Raw genomic sequence first — 20972 nt, 5'->3', positions numbered from 1 at the left:
TACCCCAGTGCCGGAGGGACTGATAACAGCAACCACCCCCAGGAGAGACTTTCTGAATTTTTCATGTTTTTCAGAGCGATGAAAGAGTGGTGTCATCTGGTATTGTTAATTTTGTGTGCTGGGGGGTGCTGTGCCTGTTAAAGAAACAGGTTCTTTCCACTTGTCTCCGAGGAATCCTTCTGGAACCGGTTGGGACGAGGGGCCGTGTGGGTTTGCTTTCTGGAGGGGCCCCTCTTTGGGGATTCTCTCCCAAATTTGCCCTAAACCAGGACAAAGTTTACAGTGGGCAGCTGTGGATGTGACAGTCTGGTCAGAGAGAGAGAGAAAGCTAGATAAGCTTTCCCATGAGTCAGGCTTGGAAGCTTTAGGGAGCTGGAGAGAAAGAATGATAATCAAATGGAAACAATCTGTAGATGGTGTTTTGTGATAAGCTGCTTTGCCCATGTCCTAGGGTGACTGTTATCCCCATTCGTGTGTATGTAATTTATGCTGGATATTATGTTCTGTGCCTTTAAGACTGGCAGAGTGACAGTTTTGTTTTGGGCCTCTTATCAGCTACTCGGCGGGACGTACAGATAGCACCAGAGCATGTTGCGGCTTTTTTTGCTTTTTGCCCTGCTTTTTGCTTTCGCTCTTGCTTCTGCTTCGCTTCTGCTTTGCTTGCTCTTGCTTCTTTCCTCCCTTCTCATTAGTTACTTTAGCTAAACAGTCCAAATTCCTTTCTGGACTGCTCCCCCCACCCCGTTGGACCTGCTGACTGCTCCGGACTGGGATTCAGAACACGGAAAGAGAGTTTACACCTTATGACTGTAGCAGCTGCCTCAGCGCCGGACGACTGATAACAGAACAAACCCCCAGGAGAGACTTTTCTGAATTTGTCATCTTTCTCAGAGCAGTGGAAGAGTGGTGTAATCCGGTATTGTTCATTTTGTGTGCTGGGGCGTGCTGTGCTTGTCAAATAAACAGGTTCTTTCCACCTCTCTCCGAGGAATTCTTCCCGAACCAATTGGGGAAGGGGCCGTGTGGGTTTGCTTTTGGAGAAGCCCTTTTTGGGGATTCTCTCCCAAATTTGCCCTAAACCAGGACAGCCCATAAGGTTGTTTACAGATGGGTGGTTTCTTAATTAGCCAGTGGTGACGGTGTTTTGATTAAAGGACCAATCATGTCCACCTGTAGCAAACTAGAGTATAAAAAGGAATGGGTTCTTAATAAAGAGATTATTGCTTTCTGAGAATGCATGGAGTGTGTCACTCATAAATCCGTGTCATTTCTGACTCAATGGTAACAGGCAGCTCCTCAAACTCAGTTAGAGGAAGTTCACTGAGAACTACTAAACTACAGTAATTCTGGTAAAGTTTGGACATATACCAATGGTCTGCATATACCAGATATGCAGTCAAAGAGCATCTGTTAAGTGCATCTGCAAAAGGTAATGAAGAAAGTAAGAAAATTGTCACTGAGTTTAAATTTGTCCTAGTATCTGCCCTAATGTTTTTTAACATATAAATTCCTCCTTTTGTGAGAACTAAAAATTTTATTGGAAAAATCAGGGCATCAAGCAGTGAAATATTGTGCCTTACCACTGTAGATCTGGTCTTTTACCTGAGCTGAATTCAGTCCAGTTTGATTTATGTACCACAGATGAGTGCTAGAGACAACTGAACACACAATGCATGCTTAAAAGAAACCAGACATGACTAAGCCAGCAATTATGGAATTGTTTATATAAAAAATGGAATAGCATGTAAACATCTAGTACTTTCTTGAATGAGCTGCTGGAAAGAATTCAGGAAAATATAATTACAGTATTAGCTAAAGGAAGATAGGACAAGCCATTGTTGAGTATGCACATGGCACTTTAAAGCATGTCCTTGAAAATGAGAAAAGAAGGCTGTGTGGTGAGACCCCGCAGAGTAGGGTGGCCAAAGCCCTGTACACTTTAAACCACCTAACTGTCGGAACTCGGGACATACCTCTGGCAGTCTGGAGTTTCCTGGGACCCTTGCCAGGGGGCTCAGAGACCCTGGCACACAGCCCAGAACACCAGCGGGTTCGAGTACGAACCATGGAACAACTTAACACCTTTACATGAAGAGATAAAAGCCACGGCAGTTTAGATAATATAAAGTACTCACAGGGTGTAAATGTAGGTTTTAGGATTTTTGGTATAGGGGTTTCTGGTGACAAGATGGAGGGATTTGGGTGTGTCTAGCCTTTCTTCTTCTCTACCTCCATCTTGTCTGGTGATGTTGGCACTTTTGGATTGGCCTGGAGTGGAGACTCACTGTCTGATGTAGATGATAGGTATTGGAAAATAATTGTAAATATTGTACACGTAGTTTGTAGTATATAAAGATAACACCGCCCTGGGGGGGGCGGAGTGCCTCTGACTGTCCTGCCGAACGGATCTCGGCTGGGCAGGGAGAAAGAATTTTATAGATAAGATGTAATAAACAACCTTGAGACCGAAAAAATGAAGAGCCCTGACTCCTTCTTCAAGCACCGGGCTGGGAAAAGAAACTTTCAAACTTTTTTCGGGGTCACTCTGACCAGCTAGAGAAAGAAAAACACTGGCATCTAACAATATTGCATAACTCCCCAAACCCTGTCATCTTAAATAATTTCTTGTCATTACAGTCCTCTAGTGGCGTCCAGTTACCTAAACCTAAGGTATTGGTACAGGACCTCATCACTAACGAGTGGGAAGGCCTTTGGGACCTTGTCACTTGGGGGTTCAGGTATGCATGTATTTCCACAGATGCTGGCATTTGATGGGTACCTGCTCAGTGTGTGTGACCTGCTCTACGCTCTGCTCTGGACCGCAACCAACAACACCTCTCTGACAGCCTCTCAGCAGATGCCATAAAACAGTAACCAGAACAACCTTCTGCACCAGCTGGATGGAAATCTGATACCTTTGGAATGACAAGTCACCTGTGACTTCACCTGGACCTCAAAAGTTAGATACTTTAAGGACATTACTAGCAAAAGGAAATGATACCTCTTATAGTTTTAAATGCTGCCTCTTATAGTTTTAAAGTTGGTTTGTTTGTAACGTTCAAGTTGTAAGTTTTAAGTTTCAAGTAATTAGCCTGTGGCATGCCACCCAATAGAATTGTGCTTTTGATAGCTCCTGGACATGATCGTAAAAATTTTGATAGGACACACCAATAGCTAGAAAGATTAGGCTTGTCAAGTCATCCTGGATTGGCTATATGATGCTTGTATTCCCAACTGTCTTTTCTGTTTATGCTAGATAATAACTTTTGCACCTTTAAGACTGGTTCTGAGAGCAATCGGGGGAGAGAGAAGAAGCGCGGAGTTTGTTATCAAAAACTGCACTTGCTCCCCCGCATCCTTCTACTGGATTGTATTGTCTGCACCACAGACAGACAGCAGGAGAGAGCTCTCCTTTACTTTTAGTTAGTTTTAGCTAGCTAAAGCAGAAACATTCCCTAGACTATTTTTTTCTTTTTCTTAGAACTGTTTAAACCTTCTCTGGACTAAAACCCAGAAGAGCACCAGCAGCTCATACCTCTGTCCCACCAGGCTGGGCCTAGGCTGCAGCATTTCCAGTGCCGGAGAGACTAATAAGAGACTAAGTCAAGCTATGGCCCACAAAGGGGACTTTCTAAGTTTGTAATTTCTTCAGAGTAGCGAGAGGTTTTATTGTTTCACATTGTTAATTTTTTTTTTTTTTTGTGCCGGTAAAAGCTTTACCTGTTAAATAAACAGTTTTTTTCCACTTTTCTCCAAGGAAATATTTTCCCAAACCAGTTGGGGGAGGGGCCGTTTGAATCTGCTTTCTAAAGGAGCCCCTTGTCTTAAGTTGAAAGATGTAGCTGGGGGTGTGTATTCAAATTTGCCATCTGTTAGATGTGGGGCAGTTACCTTCTGTTAATTGGGCAGTTTTCTTTATCTCTTCCACATCCAATCCTCCCTCTGGGAAATATCTTCTGTTAATGAGCCACTGAGTGTCACTGCTGAAACTGATAAAATCACATCATTCCATTGTGAGATGCTCTGCCCAAGGGGAGGAGCCAAGCATTCCTACCTGGATATAATCAGAGATTTAGAACAACAGAGATACCCTTTTCCCACTGGATTCCCAGAGGAGCAGCTTTCTTCTCCACTAGATTCCCAAAAAAAGACCAGGCCGATCTATATCACCACCGGACCTTCAAAAGAAAGATACACTTTTCTACAGGATCACTGCTTCAACAGAACCACACCTATCACTCCTAGAAGACTGCAGCCACCATTTAATCAGACTGCTAGCAACACCCTGACCAACAGGATGTCAGGTCGTATTCTGACCCTAGTCGGTGGGGGTTTTTTTGTCTGTACTATTGCATTTATATTTTTAATTTTTCTAGTAAAGAACTGTTATTCCTATTCCTATATCTTTGCCTGAGAGCCTCATAATTGCAAAATTATAATAATTTGGAGAGAGGGAGTTTACATTTTCCATTTCAAGGGAGTCTCCTGCCTTCCTTAACAGACACCTGTCTTTTCAAACCAAGACAGATTTTGGTGCCCAATGTGAGGCATAAGGGCATTGAGAGAAAACAGGTGAAAAAGGAACAACAGTTTTTGAGTAACCTAATTTTTGTGTGCTGATATAGAAACCTCATTAAGTGTCACCATGTGGTCTAGCTTACCCTGGTTTAGGTGGCACGTAGTCATGCCTATATTTCTCCCATTTGCAGGCCCTTATCTAAACATAGGTCCTATAACTAAAGCTACTATAGCTATTATCCAGTTTGCTTATGAGTAATAAGGTGAAAAATTCATAGGTCTTGAACTTCCTCTGTAAGGCAGGCACATGGATTCAGAGCTATCACACGCTAACTATGTTTTTGGGGTTACTTTAATAATGGTACCTACTGTGAGGAAATTACACTGGGGAAAATTTTCTCCCAACCCTTTAACCAGCTCTTTAGGTCTGCCCCACCAGTTTTCAAAGGGTTCATATCCTCTCTAAATGCTAATGATATCATACAGTAGTTGGTGTTGCTGATATGCCCGTTAAACCTATTCTATTTAGCATTCAGAGATAAGAGAAGATTAACCTAGATAACCACCCTGACACCTACCCCAAAGAAGAGATGCTACCCCAGAGCCTGACCTTGCCCCACAACTTGCCTCAGAAATGAACCACTCAGATTAGGTGGGGGTTCTGGTGAAGGAGATGTGCGAGATAGGCCAGATGCTGAAGGGGCTTTCCTAGCAGCGTGCCCCCCTCTCAAACCACCCTCTGCAAAAGCGGAGCGCAGGCGGCAGAAGAGGCAGGAGGGGAGGGGGCTGCAGGAACTGCTGTGGCAAGCATACAGTACCGAGGGCATGGGTGTCAGCACATGGCTGCCCCGTGGCGCCAAGCACATGGCACGGCCATGAGACAGCGGCAGGCAGTGGGCCACCATCAAATGTGGGTCCAGCAGGGTGCCCGCAGCTTTCTGTGTGTAGGCAGGGAGGGGAGCGACGCGAAAAGTCCGGGGGCACTGGCGTGAGCGGCGCTGGCAAAAGCAGCACCATGTCCCTGCCCCCTACACACGGCAGGCTCTGCTCGGGAAGGCACAGTCAGCATCCTGTGGGCTAACAAAGCCCTTCAAGCCACTCCCACTGCTTCTGCAACAGTCCAAGCTCCATCTGTTGCGGACCTTTGTGAACTGACACTGAAACCTAGCTGAACAAGTAACCCCTTCCTCGGGGAAACTCCAGCATTTGCACAAGCCTTGTACAAAAGCAGCTACAAGCTAAGCCTGTCATTTCTACAGCTAATCCGTGGAATTCTTCTGGTTTTTTATTATTCAAATAGCAATTGCTACACAATTTAAGGATTCAGTACTGTTGTTATGCTTGTGTTACCACTACCCCAAACCCTCTTTCCATACCACCCTATAACCCCCTGCATTGCTTTGATTACCTTTTATGAATAGATGATCCTGTAATAATTTTAAATTATAAGCTATCCTTTCAAGCAGAAATCAACTAATATGTTTTTCCATGCACCCTTTTCTGGAAGGGCAGCTTCTACTTTGCCACTTGCCTGATATAGAAAAGGTTACCACTGGCATAAAACACCTAACCCTCTTTCATCTTAAAGCAAAATACTAAAAATGCATAAACTCTTTTGTTAAACATGCTGTCCTTAAAATATATACTATTTTTAATTACCTAAAAGTTTCCATGAACTTCAAAGCTTTAGTGTTTCATTAACAGGTTTCAGTTACAGAGTTTTCTAACTAAGTACTTGTCTCTTGTCACTTTTGTTTACAATGTCTATAAAATAATTTTCTAAATGCTAAAAATCACTAACTACTGTCCTGTTTTGAAAGGAAGTGAGTTTTTTGGGATGCTGTGGTCAAACCAATAGGTGCTCAGATTTGAATATTGGCCCCTGGTGTGGCCACTGAGGACATGGATACGCTTCTGAGAACACAGGGGGGTTAAAAGCAGAGAACTACCAGGGGGAAGATCTTTTGGTTTCCGTCCATGAAAGAGGTCATCAGACCTCCCCTGCCCAGCTGCAGGCTGGGCGGGGGAGGGGAAGCCATGCTGCCAGGTCAGGTAGGCTGGAGCCTTGGACAGAGAAGGGGGGCGAAGGCCCCTGCAGGATGGAAGGGTGGAGGAGCACTGAGAGACATCACGCAGCCCCCCGCCAGCCCTGAGGGAGAGAGAGAGGGAGCCTGTGCCTGTGCTTGTGCCACCTTGAAATTTGATAGAAAGGCCTGGCTGAGAAGGAGAAAGGGGGGGTGCAGTGAGAAGGTGCCCGGCAGGGCCAGCATGGGAGTTCCGGACAGGCAGAGCCTGATAATTTAACCCTTTTCTTGGATGATGGAAACCTTACAAATGCTGATCCTCCTGGAGCTGAATGAGGAGAGAGATAGAGATGGAATAGCAGGAAATGGGCAAGTGTGATGCAAGTTTGTGCAAGTGAAAGATGTCCGAGAGAAGTTGAGAAGAATCCTAGGTGGTTGGAGATGATGGAGTGGCCTTTGGCTGGACTTTTCTTGTATAGCCATGGACAGAACCACTTTTTTTCCTATGACACAGAGACTGCATTTAGGGGGAGACAATGGCTTGGAGCCAAGAGAGTTCAGTATTGTTATGTGGAGTGCATGAACAGAGATGACAGGTGAGTAGGGTGGTTGGTGCCCTCAATCTTCAGTGAAGAAGAAGATCTCTGTTCTCAAGACCCCTCGGCCCCAGGGGGTGAAATTTGGGGGCGGGACAGGTGTCCCAAAAGTGAGAGACTGTTCTCTTTTTGGAACTGGGCAAAGCACCCTTAAAAGGAAAACTCTAGAAGCAGCTCTGGTCCATGTGCAGTGGTGAGAGCACTGTACATGGAAAGAAAATGTCACGATGGCAAATGTTCTCTGGGTGGTGCCACGTGTGACATGGAAACACAAGAGGTTTCAACTGTGTTTCCAGGGGAAGCCCATGGTGCAAGAGGGACTCCTCTCTTCTTGATGAACTGAGAATTGATTATCTGAAGGGTGGTGATGGACTGAGAGTTAGTGATCTGAGGGGTGGTAACTGAATTGAGAATCCAGGGTTTTTTCTTACTGTGATGTATTGGAATTTTGGTGGGGGGAGGAGGAAGAATGTTTGGAAGGATTTCATTCTGAGTTCTGTGTGTTTCTTTTATATATTGTAGATTACTAAAGATTTTTTTTCCTTTTATTCCTAAGCTGGAGCCTGCTTTGCTCTATTTCTGATCACATCTCACAGTAGACACCAGGGAGAATGTATTTTCATGGGGGCACTGGCATTGCGCCAGCATCAAACCATGACACTACTACCTTTCATATTTTTGCATAGCTAAAACATTCATACCAACTCCTGTAGAAATTAATAGCAAGTTTCTAAATATAGGAAGTCTATCACTGTTGTCACTAAAATACTGATTTGCATGTTTTCTTTTTTTGAACGAAAATATAACCATGGCTTTTAATAATAAGTTTTTACAGCTAAATATACAGATGCAATATTTATAGAACTGAGGTCATTTAAGATTACAAAAAAGGTCAAAAACTATATATAAGAAAGTATTAACAAGAACTTCTAATTAACAAAAAATATTTGTACTCCAAGAAACATATTAAATGAAAATACATAATCATCCCAAATAAACATGTTTTACTGAAATTGTTAATTAGCCCATGTATACAATAAATTCTCATCTTCCTGTTTTAAATTTTCACTAACTCAAACTCAATTACAAAACTCCTAACAAAAGGATAAAGCTCATTTACACTACTGCCTTTAAGATATGTTAAGTATACTAATGTGAAAAATGCGTATTTTATGATTGGCTTTTCACAAATATTAAAATGAATATTATATGTGTTAGGAAGTTATGCTGCATTAATTTCCTTTAAGTAGTGTGTTAAATATAGTTTAGGTTATAACATAATATTAAAATAGGAACAATGTATGTGAGATATTTTTTTAAGACAGGAATGAGGTACTCACACCAGATAGCAGCCACAGGACACCTAAATCTTTCAGAGAAAAGAATTTATTGCTCTCTGATAAGAAGAAACTAACTTCTTCCTGCCTCGCTCAGCCATGAAGATGCCGTCAGGATTAAGAGGAAGAAGTTGACACTGACCAGACAGAATCCTTTGTTTGAATGGGAGTGATGCATCATGTATGAGATATATAAATATGCAACAGGTTATTGTTTTTAAGGGTTAATCCTCTGTTAACATGTGTCCTTTTTTGGGCTTATGTTGCCCAGAAAGAGGTACCCTGACATCCGTAACTCTTTGTTTCTATTTTCTTGTATTGTCCTAATCCCAATTGTTCACATTTTTATTACTCTAATTATATTACTATTTTATAACCATTTTATTACTATTAAACTTTTAAAATTTTAAAAACAAGTGATTGGCATTTTTAATCTAATAATAGTACAATAACTGTGTGAGTAACTTAATTCCTTCCAACCTCAAGAAACAACTTTATAAGTGTTCTTAGATATCAAAATTATTCACCTTTGTTTTCTCTGTTCTGTAATACTATAAATGATCTATATTTATAGAAACAAACAACCCTGTTGGAATGCATGAAATAGCCTCTCTGAGTCCCTTGGAGAGAGAAAGGAATACAGGGATTGAATTAGAACTTTTAGAGAAACTGAAATATATTGTCACATAGACATGAAGTAAGAGTGTAAGTTGTAGTTTTAAGTAAGTAGAAATATATCTTAAGTTCCTTAAGAGACTGTGTTAGCAAGTAAATGCCCTAAAGCCTAGTTTAAAGTTCAGTAGTGTTACCTTTCACAAATTACCTTATCTCCAGACATAGAAACATAGCAAAACATTGCTTGCATTTCTAGATAGAACAGATAGAACTATTTGCATGAACAGATAGAACTATATGCGTAGATTTTGTGTAAGAACTGACACTACTTTCACACACAGAATCAAGCTTGGATAGGTTTAGGAAGAATGTTTTAGAATCATGATTTTATCTGGTTGGATGATTTATGAATAAAATCCCCCTGTACTGGGGTGCAAGGGAGGAAGAAGAAAAATGGTGTGGGAGCTGCTGCTGCTGCTGTTTCTGCTCAGAACATGGGGACTCTCTGCCAGAAAGCTTTTAACATGGACTTTAATACTTTGAACTCTTTGCCTTTGAGACTGATGTATTCATGCAATAAACAACTTTACAACAACCAACAACTGCTTCTGTCTCTTTGAAGACCCAAGACCCACTAACAACTCAACACAACCCAACTAATTTTACACTGGTTTTAGTATTGTGACTTTACAAAGCAATTCTGCAAATGCAACTGAATAATGTTATCAATATTGTATCTACCCATCAAATAATAAGCAAAAATCACAACCAAGCGAAGAAGCCTTCACAAAAGAAATACGAAAACTTCACATATACACCTTACATCATCTATGAGATTCTTAGAATGACAATTTACTTATGACTTTATTCAAAAGACCTCAAAAATCGTATTTTAAGGACATTACAAACACAAGTATGTGTCACTTTTAATCGTATACCACAATATGACCTGTAAAGATGTTTCCTTTTATAGTTTCAAATTGGTTTGTTTGCAACAAAAAGGCAAATAGGACTTTCAAAAGAGTTGTATATCTATATGTATATTGCTATTTCTAAGTTCTTTATAGTATCATTAATTATTTACCTAAGGATAGATGACAAAGCCAGCTGTTCTATGAGTTATTACTGAAAGATTTCTTTTAAAGATATGATAGGGAAGCTCCACCCAGTCTAGGTCTTAGTCCTGGCCAGGCTATGGCCTTAACTGGCAGGAAAAGTATCAAACCTAGGTATTTCCGAGCTAAAGATGAAAGCAAGTGACTTTGACTAGCTGATTTGGCTTTGCAGAAGCTGAACCCCTTTCCTTTGAGATAAATACGGAGGCCTGGTTCGGAAGAGGGCTTCCAAGTCCTCATTGTAAAAAGGAGGCTCTTCAGTGATGGCAGACCCTGGGTGATGGGAAAGCATATAGGCAGTTATAAGTTTCACCTTATTAATTTTGTTCAAAGATCCACGTTTTGTTCCTGTTATAGTTGTTAAAACAAAGAAAAGGGGAGAAGTGTGGGGCGGATATGCACCCCCTCAAAAGTGGGTGCTCTCTGTTCTCCTCATATTTTTCAATAAATTCACAACATAACATAGCAAGCCAACAGCTTGTCGGAAGTAGAAGATGCTCAATAGTAACACAATTTCCCCATCACCTTACTCGAACTCCAAGACTCAAATATTAAAGAAGACATCAGTAAAAAGATGTGTGCTTTTAATTGAAAAGGTTTTGAATTGAATTGTTTATGGTTTGTAGTGTTAAGTTGTAAAATTGTATCTTCTCAGTAATGAGCCTGCAGCATGCCATCTTAAAAACTTGTATTTCTGGTAATCCCCTTTAACAGCTCCTGAATGTGAATGTCACAAATCCAATGATACATGAAATACATCACTGTCTGAGGGAGACTAGGCTTGTTGAGTTGAGTGGGAAGTCTTATTCCAACTAGATTTATTATCTGTGTCATCGTGTTATCTTTGTCATCCTAACTGCGAGGTGCCTGCAAAGGAAGACAAAGAACAATTTTATTTTTTTAATAAAACGCTGTCCTGGTTTAGGGCAAATTTGGGAGAGAATCCCCAAAAAGGGCTTCTCCAAAAGCAAACCCCCACGGCCCCTCCCCCAACTGGTTCGGGAAGAATTCCTCGGAGAGAGGTGGAAAGAACCTGTTTATTTGACAAGCTCAGCACGCCCCAGCACACAAAATGAACAATACCGGATGACACCACTCTTCCACTGCTCTGAGAAAGATGACAAATTCAGAAAAGTCTCTCCTGGGGGTTTGCTCTGTTATCAGTCCCTCCGGCGCTGAGGCAGCTGCTGCAGTCACAAGATGTAACCTCTCTCTCCGTGTTCTAAATACCAGTCCGGAGCAGTCAGCAGGTCCAACGGGGTGGGGGGAGCAGTCCAGAAAGGAATTTGGACTGTTTAGCTAAAGTAACTAATGAGAAGGGGGGAAAACAGCAAGAGCAAGCAAAGCAGAAGCGAAGCAGAAGCGAAGCAGAAGCAAGAGCGAAAGCAAAAAGCAGGGCAAAAAGCAAAAAAAGCCGCAACATGCCCTGGGGCTATCTGTATGTCCCGCCAGTGGCTGATAAGAGGCCCAAAACAAAACTCTCACTCTGCCAGTCTTAAAGGCACAGAACATAATATCCAGCATAAATTACATACACACGAATGGGGATAACAGTCACCCTAGGACAAACACAAAGGGGGAATTGTCACAGTGCAGCTAGTCTGTAGCTGCCAGATGAATTTGGTCATAGCAGACCTCCAAATTCGACCAGCCTAGAAATAAAACAAGTCCCTGGGTAAGCAATGATAGGAAGGATTTAAACTCAGAGACCTCAGCCAGTCCCATGCAACCATAAATGTAGACACATCACTGGCCAGAGTTGTGGGCAGTGCAGAGATTCTGACCAATCAGTTGTCCAGGCCAGGGAATTTTGAATCCCCTATAAAAGGGGCTGCCATAATAAACTCTTGGCTGTTTGTTGAGGACCCTCGGCGAGTCTGTGTCATTTCTGTCTCCGACCAATGACCCCTAACGTAATAGGGAGAAATGGGATGCCCAGTTTCAAGTCTTTGTTCTCACTGAAAAGACCCCAGAAACAAATCCCTGTCCCAGCGCTTCCTCTGGTGCATGATGTTTTGGCTCAACTCCTCCCACAGCTCTTCGGTTTTCACACTTCCTTGGTTCTGGTCAACATGGAAAGACAAAATAAATCAAGGAAACCTGTTCTTATACGATGGCTAGGCTAATTTTTTATGTGTTGGGGTGAACCATCCTCCAAACTCCACTGACCACATCCTCTCTGAGCATAAAAGGAACTTTGGCACTCAGTTCATATATGATTAACATAGTTATGGACACATGGGGTGGGATCCAGATGGTGATGTAACTGGAAATGCTTTATGCCATCTTGTCTGGCTTGTCAAAATGTGATATCTGCTTGAAAAAACAACCCAGTGGCTAGGCGACAGGCACAGCTAGGAAGAATTTGGATAGGAATAGAGCCAGGAGACTATTGGCAGGTAGATTTTGTAGAATTGCCAAGAATTCGAGGATACAAATATATGTTAGTAGGGGTTGACACATTTTCTGGATGGCCAGAAGCCCTTCCCTGTCGCACAAACCAAGCAAAGGAAACAGTTAAATGGTTACTACAGGAAATTATTCCCAGGTTTGGGGTACCCATAGGGGTATCATCAGATAGGGGGCCCCATTTCATAGCTACAGTAGTAAAAGAGGTAAGTAGATTGCTGGGGATAACTTGGGACCTCCACACACCGTGGAGACCCCAGTCAAGTGGACAGGTAGAGAAGATGAATCAGACACTAAAAAGGCAAATCAGTAAAATATGCCAAGAAGCCAAGCTGCAGTGGCCCCAGGCTTTGCCAATAGCACTGTTGAGGATTAGGATAAAACCTAGGAGCGGGATGTCAGTCAGTCCTTATGAGATATTGTATGGGAAACCATATGAATCTCCTGAGCCTAACCCTAATATATACATCACAGGAAAGCAGGAAGTGTATAATTATGTTCTGTCTCTTGGGAAAACTTTAGCTTGGCTCTGGAGCATCCTTGTGTGGAATAGACCAATAACTCTCGAGAATCCAGTTCATAACATACATCCAGGAGACAAGGTGTACATTAAAAACTGGAACGAAGAACCGCTGAAAGAAAAGTAGAGTGGACCCTATCAGGTACTGCTGACCACCTTTACAGCAGTCAAAGTAGCCGGCGTGGACCCCTGGATTCACTATACCCAAGTGAAGAAAGTCCATCCTGGATCATGGACTATGTAAACTGTGGAACCAAGACTGCAGATAAGAAGTGTTTAATTACTTTGAGAATGCTATTAGTAATTGTGCCAGTGTTATGGTCATTAATGTCTTTGGGATGTGGAATGCAAAAAGATCAACTAACCACTCTTCATTCTAGAATGAAGGGAGAGGTACAAGCAGAAACACAGGTGATAAAAATTTCTAATGCAGTTCGGGCTGAGAATGTAATGATTGGATTAGTCAAAGATTTTGCCGAAATGCAAAACACCAGTAGAATAACTGCCTGTCTGCCAACACCAAAGGCAGCAGGAGACCCAGTAAATTGGGGAATCATAACATCAAAACTACCTGAAATACAAAAGAACAAAACAATTGCATGCAAACAGGTACCCGAGTCGAGGCAAGTAGTCAAAGAAACTTAGGAGAAAATAGGAACATGGATGAGACCTATGAGCCAGAAAGACTGTATTCTAAGTGATGGCATACTAGGAACCCCTATGGGACAGTCAGGAGGCATCACACAATGGCAATGCTATTTGCCACACTATAAAAGATTATAGAAAATGTTACAGAAACCACTCTGGTATGGAAGTGTGAGGCCGATGATCAGAAAGATCAGATAGAGCCTTGGCACAGTGCGTGGTCTGTGAGTATACTTCAAAAATTCCAATATATGGCAAACACCCCTTGGTGTATTAAGTGGGAAGGCTCCGAGAATGAAACAGATCCAGCAGTAACATACACTGCCACTAGGAGCAGAACGTGGGCAGACAAAGTAAGTTGGTGGGCATGCAATAAAACTTATGACTGCACTTCTGATAATGCAGAGATAAAACAGATGCCACCCCTGGCAATAGCCCTACAGATTGGATGTGCTTGCAGAGGGATCAAATATAAACAAGGCAAAATTAATTCTAAAGTAGTTGTAGGATGTACCAGGAGTACAATTAAAAGTCCAGGACAATTTGTATGGGCAACAAGCGATGGTACCTGGACAACACATCTGCCTATAGATGGGAAAGTAAAGGAAATTACTTTGGGCCTCCCAACCTTATGTCCAATTTGGAAAAAGTCCCCATTTAATGGAAAACATGAACTTCTGCAGATAAGAGCAAGACGAGAAGTTCTAGACAATGAAAATCCAGATGACACTTGGCAAGAACCCTCTAGTGGAGTGAAATTTGAGTGGGCCCTAGAGTGTTTGCTTGGTCCTATAGCAAACTATCAGAGTAGAGAGATGCTGTACAAACTTACAGGTCAGGTAGATAGACTGGCAAGAGTCACCCAGGAAGGATTTAAAGAATTAAACGTACAATTACAAGCCACCACAAAGATGACTTTACAAAATCCATTAGCCTTAGATTTGTTACTCCTGAAAGAGCACGGAGTAGGTGGACTTTTAAAGGGACGAGTTGATCATTGCTGCGTTCACATCCCAAATGTAGCTGCAGATGTAGAATATGACATCAATCAGTTGAAACAAATAGAGCATGAAGCACAAGAAGAGCAAAAGGATTTGACTACAAGCTGGTTAGGAAAAATCTTTAAAGGGTTAGGGTGGAATGTGAGTTCATAGATTAAATCTATCATTGAGAGTGTGATAATCTTACTAATTGTATTCTTAGCAATTTGGTCAGTTTACAGCATCTTTAAGGGAGAGATACAGAAGAAAACGTCCTGGAACCAGAAAATAATAAAGGCACTGACACGAGATCCACGCCCACTCTCTTCTGGTTCTCCAGCCCGTGATAGCATCCATGACAACGTTTGCATCAACCCTGGATTTGAAGAACATCAAACATAAATTGAGAAGTAAAGGACTGTATCAAGTGAAAACATTTACACCTATAGTGAAGTGAAAATGCTTTCAAAGGGGGGAGAATGATGGTGGGGTCCTGGGAAAATGTTAAAATAGACTCTGAAATGTTAGGCTTTGTGTTGCACCTGCATAAGTAGTATGATAAATTATATAATTGTTAAAAGTGATGATTGTTTAGTAATTAAATATAATTATTGTATAATCATAAGAAGAATCATGAGAAACTATGTTGGAAATCTAAGGGGGGCTATACTTGGCTGAAATCTATGTGTACACTAGAACAATATAAGTTTAATAATTACATGAAAGTTATATAATGGTAGAATATAAAAACACGTTCATCCCGAACCCATGTCGGAGTCAGATTTGTGTTTGTACCCCTGACACCCAGAGCTCTTCAATAAAAGCACCTGCATATAATCATTTCTTGTGATTATGTGTTTCTGAACGCTAACAATAGGACATAACCCAGACAAACCAGGGGGATGGACAGACTGTATTTTCAAGACATTGGTGTTCAAATAAGGGTTTATGCATTCACCCAATGCTGGCAGCTGCTAAAGAGCAGTATTGTCCAAAGACACTCCATGAGACAATGGGAGAAGATGTGCAACAAAGAGTAGATTAAAAAGAAAAAAAACCAAAACATTTAAGATGTTTCATCTACCTCCGTTCATTTCTCCTCCTTCTGAACAGTTTTTTGGTGTGCACAACTTCAGCTTCATGAGGCAACGAATTGTAACCCTGTAAAACAGAGAGAAAAGCAGTGATCAGTTTCAAGAGACAGGAGGCATCAATATGGAAGGGGTCAGAGTGAGACAGAGCTGTATAATCAACATGTGAATGTGACAAAAGAAACAGTTGCTATCCAAACCTCCTTACAACATCTCAGACACTATTGAAGCAGGACGGGAAATCCACAGACTTGTACCCTCTCAGGGCTGTTGCAATGAGCAGATGAAGTTATCTGCAGTTTCTGTGTGGGAGAAACTACATGGAGCAAATAGCTGGGCCATGGATGGATGGATCCCAACACACACCATTGAGAGGGAATTCACCCACTTCACACCTGACACTACTGACACTGGTGCACCTAAACCACCCACTTTCACTGGGCTGTTTCATTTGTATATTTATCTAAAACCCAGCTGTACAAATTTCTGTAAAGGGATGATGCTCAGCAGCCTTTTGAGGATATCAGAGTAAGCCAACAGGAGGTACAACTGGCAGGTCTGTTGGGGCTATGCTCCCAAGCCATTAGTAAGTCAACAACCACATCACAAGCATCTCAATGAGCCTGCCCAGTGTGAGCTAGTCAACACATCCCACCCCTGAGGAACAAAAGGGCAGCATCCACCTTACTGGAAACAACTGAGATTATAAGGATGTTAAATTATTTGCCCAAGCCAAGACAGTCTAAGAGCTGTGTGTAACTCAAGCTGCTGTCTTGCTCTCTTCTCCACTGAAGGTGCTCTGACTTGGTATGTTTATCTGATTAGAGGGATGTACATGTGACAGTTTAGTCAAAGAGAGAGAAACAGATAACTTTCCCAGGCATCATTCTGGGAAAAGCTGTGAGAAGTTAAGAGAAAGAATTAAAACAATCTTGCAGCTGGTGTTTTGAACAGTTGTTTTCTCATAAGATGTTTACCAAAGGGTGTCTTCTTAATTAGCCAATGGTGTGAGGGGTGTTAATTAAATGACCAATCAGGTCAACCTGTATTGGAACAGTGTATAAAAGAATGGGTTTCTAATAAACTCAGATTAGCCTTCTGAAGAGACCTAGAGCCTATGTGTCGCCTTCACTCCTATTCCTGACTCAACGGTGACAAAGGGATGCTCTATTTATTACCTTACTATGAACAGGGTGAGGCTTTGGTAATGTGATCAAAGAGCTCAGAGGTTCCTAGATGAAAGGCACTATGTAAGTGCAAAGTATTTTCTATTTTTCATTGACTACAGAGCTGTTATAGCCATAAATAATTTTATTTATGCAGTATTGTACTTCCCCAGATGGCAATAAAAGTCCTGTAAAAGTCACTCCTTTTATTTCCATTTCAATCTATCTTAGCCTTTGAGCTCCAGACACTGCTGGTGAACCACCATGCACAAAGGGCCATGAAGGAGCAGTATGGGCAAAGGCAAGGACTGGGTGGAGATACATCTCATTGAGCAGAAGCTTTGTCCGATCGGCATGACAAAATAATTCACTGACTTCAAAAAAAAGTGCCTCTTTCTTTGCATGAAAAGCCTTTAAAGATGACAGGTAATTTTAGCAACAGTTACTGAGATAATATTTTGAGTTTCTCTGGTGGAAGATGGAATGGAGAAGAAAAGTTGCTGGGGTGGTAATGAATTTAGCCTTGCAGACTAGAGAAGGCATCCCCAAGTCTAAGACCAACAAGATTTATTATGACCATCCTTTCTGACCATCTGCAAAGAACCTGGAGAAACTGCTGCAGCAGCAACCCTACAGCTCCCACAGCAGCTGGAGCCTTCCGCTTTGGAGACCTTCACTCTTCAAGACTTCAAACAATGAAGAACTCACTGAGCCCTTTGGTAAGTCCTGATGCTGGCTTGCATGTCCCCATTTGAACCTTGATTTGGCTGCAGTGTGTTTCCTGAAAAGGTAGTTTCCCTTTTAATTTTCTTCTTCACTTTTAACTCTTTCAGAGAAAATCAGATGCACCATGGTCATACAGTTTAGCACAGGCATTAGAAAGCATGTTCAAGAGTAGTACCCAGTCTCAGTGACCAATTTATCCTTCTCTCTCACTAAAGGACCCTTAACACACAGAGGTGCCACACCAGCCACAGCATCCTACATGATCCCTCATAGCAATCGTGCAAGGGTCATCATTACATGAAGTTGTCTGATCTTTCCTGCAGATCTGCTCATCCAACAAGGATCTGCTCAGAGATGGCATGTTTTTCTGTGGTCCTCTGCTCACATCCCTGTAACCAGCACCAGAAAGAGCTCTCCTCATGCTCCCTAGAGCTCAACTCACCACTGAAAGATAGCCCATCTTTAACTAGTAAGAGGCAGATAAGGAGTAGGGAAATCTGGCAACTTGCCCTCACAGGGCTGTGATTGGGCTATTCCCTAGCTAACCAGGTCCGACTTAGGCTTCTCTTGCAGCCAAACACTTCATGGATAGTTCTGGGTGGTATCTTTGATGCCTAATAGCTTAGAATAATACTGAACCTTCTTCATTGCTGAGGGCTGTGGTTTGTTTTCCTCATCACTTATTTTCCCAATCACTTATTTTCCCTGAATGAATAGGAGGAGCTTAATTTATCCAAGATACAGACCACTCTGTGCTCTGTAATGAGTCTACAAGAAGACCTACACAAAAGGGATGGTTGTTGCTCTGTGATGCCTTGAGAGGCTACCTAGAACAGAGGCTAGACAGTGTTAAAGGAATAAAGTAGGCATTTATTAAAAAGGCCTTCAAAGAATACACCTTGGGCAGTAAAAGAGCCTGGTCAAAGCTATACCCAAGATGGATGACAGGTCACACCTTTTCACACTTTTATAAGTTTTGGTCCATTTACATATTGGAGTTAACTGTCCAGTTACAGCTTCAGGTTATGAAGTTCCATCCTCCCAGATTGCTCTCCTCAATTCACTGTTGTTTATACTTTTTGGGCCTGAAGCTGCAATGGCGTCCTTGGTTCTCGGGCTGCAAAAGGATTGTTTCGTCTAACTAAACTGTGAAGACAATTTGCTAACACTTTATATGAAGTTCAGAGTTATATACTAATGCCATACAGAATCTGGAAAATATGAAAGCTAACACTTAAGGCATCACCTGCTTGGGCCAGAAGACACCATCAAGCCCAGGTGTTCATGGTTTTCATAGGCAGGTTTGCAATTTCTCAATGGGAAACAAAATCACATTTGGTCTCTTTCCCACATAGGTTTTATTTTGATATTTATTCACAGGTGGCTGGAGAACATAACAAACCAACATTTCAGTGCTACCAGTTCTGGAAGCGAGGGGTGTGGGAAAAGCAAAGAACAATGAGACTATGGTCTCATGAAGGATTGCTAATAGGGGTAATTTTCAATTTTGGAGCTAAACATTCTGCAGTTTACATGGTGGGAAAACTTGGAGCAGAACCTGAGAAGCCCATGGGACTTGTAATGCATATATATTCAAGTTTAAATAATAAATGTGTACTTTAACAAAAAAAAGGCCAATAGCTCTTGAAATGAAGGGGTGTTTGGGACTGGTCTGCTCTCTGGGCCAGACCCCTAGAGATCAGCTGTGTTGTGATGTGCATATTCAGCTCTTGGAGAAGGGAAGGTGATGTGATTGTGAAGCTTAGGTAACTGTCATATGGGCAGCTAACATACACCAAGGGAGATCTGCCATCTACTGGAATTGCTGCAAAAAGACAGTAAAGGGAAGCAGTTTTGAAGCCCATGTGCACACTTTTTGAGCTTTACCTTCCTAATGAAGGCTTCTATTCAGCCCTCAACCCAGTCCACTTGACTGACAGAATGCAGAAAGTTGGCAACTGCCTCTTTGTTGCCCCAGACCCATTTACATCAAAGTTTAATGAAAGAAGAAATAAAAAGCTCTCAAGATCTCATTGGCAATCTACAGCAACCAAGAGCCTTCCACCTCTTCTCTCACCAATACCTGCCCCTCCCCAGCAACATCCCTCTCCTGAGCCTTCCCACCAAAGCTGTGGGGTACTGGCCTAGGATGGACACAAGGAAAAGGGGCAGGACCAGAGGAGGGAAATGTTTGGTTTTAAAGATACCCTGCTACAAGCAGGAGCTTTATTATTTTTTTCATGCCTCCTCTGCATCAGCATCAGCTGAAGAAGTAAAAGGAAGGCACCAGCTTTGCCTCTTTTACTGGTGATGGTAATGGATAGAATAATAGAATTGTAGAATGGTTTGGATTGGAAGGAACCGAATGATAGAATCGTAGAATGGTTTGGGTTGGAAGGAACCCCAAAGGTGATCTATTGTCACATAATATCACAGTACAAACTGGCTTGTACTGGGCATTAGTCTGGTTATAAATAAGAAACCTAGCACGGTTCCATAAACCGACCCCATGGCTGACTGACAGGGGCTTCACCCAATAACATCGTTCCTTAAGGTGCAAGCCTATCACTGGTCCAGGACCTGGGGGGCGTAAAGATCAGACCAATAAGCTGTCTAGACGCTGGAGTTTTGAACTGCCTATAAGAGAAAGCTCTGAACAAGAAAATACGCAGTTTGCTGATGACCAACCAATGTTTTGTGGTGTCTGTCTCTGACTCTCAACCACCGGGGTAACAGGTGTGTTACCTGATTGTGAGGCAGAACAATCATTTACCCGTGGGCAGAGTGGAGGGAGCCAGAGGACAGTGCCTGCAGAGCTTGTCCCCACAGCGAAAAGCTGGAAAAAAACAGAGGTGAGGAGAGCCCACCCTGCAGCGGAAACCTGCAAAAAATCACAGCCAAAGGGCTGTATGAAACAAAAAACCGGAGAAGCTGAAAATAGAAGGAGAACCCCACCGAAGACATGGGGGGCTTTGTGTCTATGTGACATCACCCAGTACTCAAGGTATGGAGACTTCTTGAGGAATGGGAGGCAGATTATGATGGAAAAGCATTATTAGCATTAATAACGTGGGCTAAAAGCCACGGATTGGGCACAACTAATGAAGCTGCCTTTGACTTTAATACCTGGGCACAAACTGTCCAATTTATAATTCAAGCAGCTTCCAGAGGCGAGGAAAACGCAATAAGAGTTATAAAGCCTTGGAAACTGTTATGAACAAAAAAATGTT

General features: G+C 42.1%; 3 protein-coding genes and 1 long non-coding RNA gene across 5 annotated transcripts in view; 2 read left to right on the top strand and 2 right to left on the bottom strand.

Moving 5' to 3' along the window:
* Nucleotides 1-3751, top strand: part of LOC127060974 (Friend virus susceptibility protein 1-like) — a 1102452-nt gene extending 1098701 nt beyond the window's left edge. The window contains exon 3 of the mRNA XM_050986421.1: nt 2759-3751. The gene's annotated coding sequence lies outside the window, so the exon portion shown is untranslated. The remainder of the gene's footprint in view (nt 1-2758) is intronic.
* Nucleotides 1-14971, top strand: part of LOC127060980 (uncharacterized) — a 225449-nt gene extending 210478 nt beyond the window's left edge. Inside the window, exon 2 of the mRNA XM_050986441.1 lies at nt 12887-14971. Within this exon, the coding sequence (XP_050842398.1) occupies nt 14031-14933 (903 nt within the window). The 5' untranslated portion in view covers nt 12887-14030 and the 3' untranslated portion in view covers nt 14934-14971. The remainder of the gene's footprint in view (nt 1-12886) is intronic.
* The window catches only part of LOC108962568 (CBP80/20-dependent translation initiation factor-like), a 392204-nt gene that overhangs the window by 190757 nt on the left and 180475 nt on the right, over nt 1-20972 (bottom strand). For both annotated transcript variants that reach the window (XM_050986366.1, XM_050986368.1), the window contains one exon: nt 15844-15920. In XM_050986366.1, coding sequence (XP_050842323.1) covers nt 15844-15920 — 77 coding nt within the window. The remainder of the gene's footprint in view (nt 1-15843; nt 15921-20972) is intronic.
* Nucleotides 10773-12893, bottom strand: LOC108963812 (uncharacterized). Its single transcript, XR_001992463.2, has 2 exons — nt 11289-12893; nt 10773-11072 (listed from the first exon to the last, which is right to left on the bottom strand). It is a non-coding gene; the product is annotated as an uncharacterized LOC108963812 (long non-coding RNA).

Source organism: Serinus canaria, chromosome W (assembly GCF_022539315.1).
Source record: "Serinus canaria isolate serCan28SL12 chromosome W, serCan2020, whole genome shotgun sequence".
Classification (NCBI taxonomy): domain Eukaryota; kingdom Metazoa; phylum Chordata; class Aves; order Passeriformes; family Fringillidae; genus Serinus; species Serinus canaria.
The sequence above is the reverse complement of the archived record's forward strand: the minus strand, read 5'-3'. Positions and strand labels throughout refer to the sequence as shown.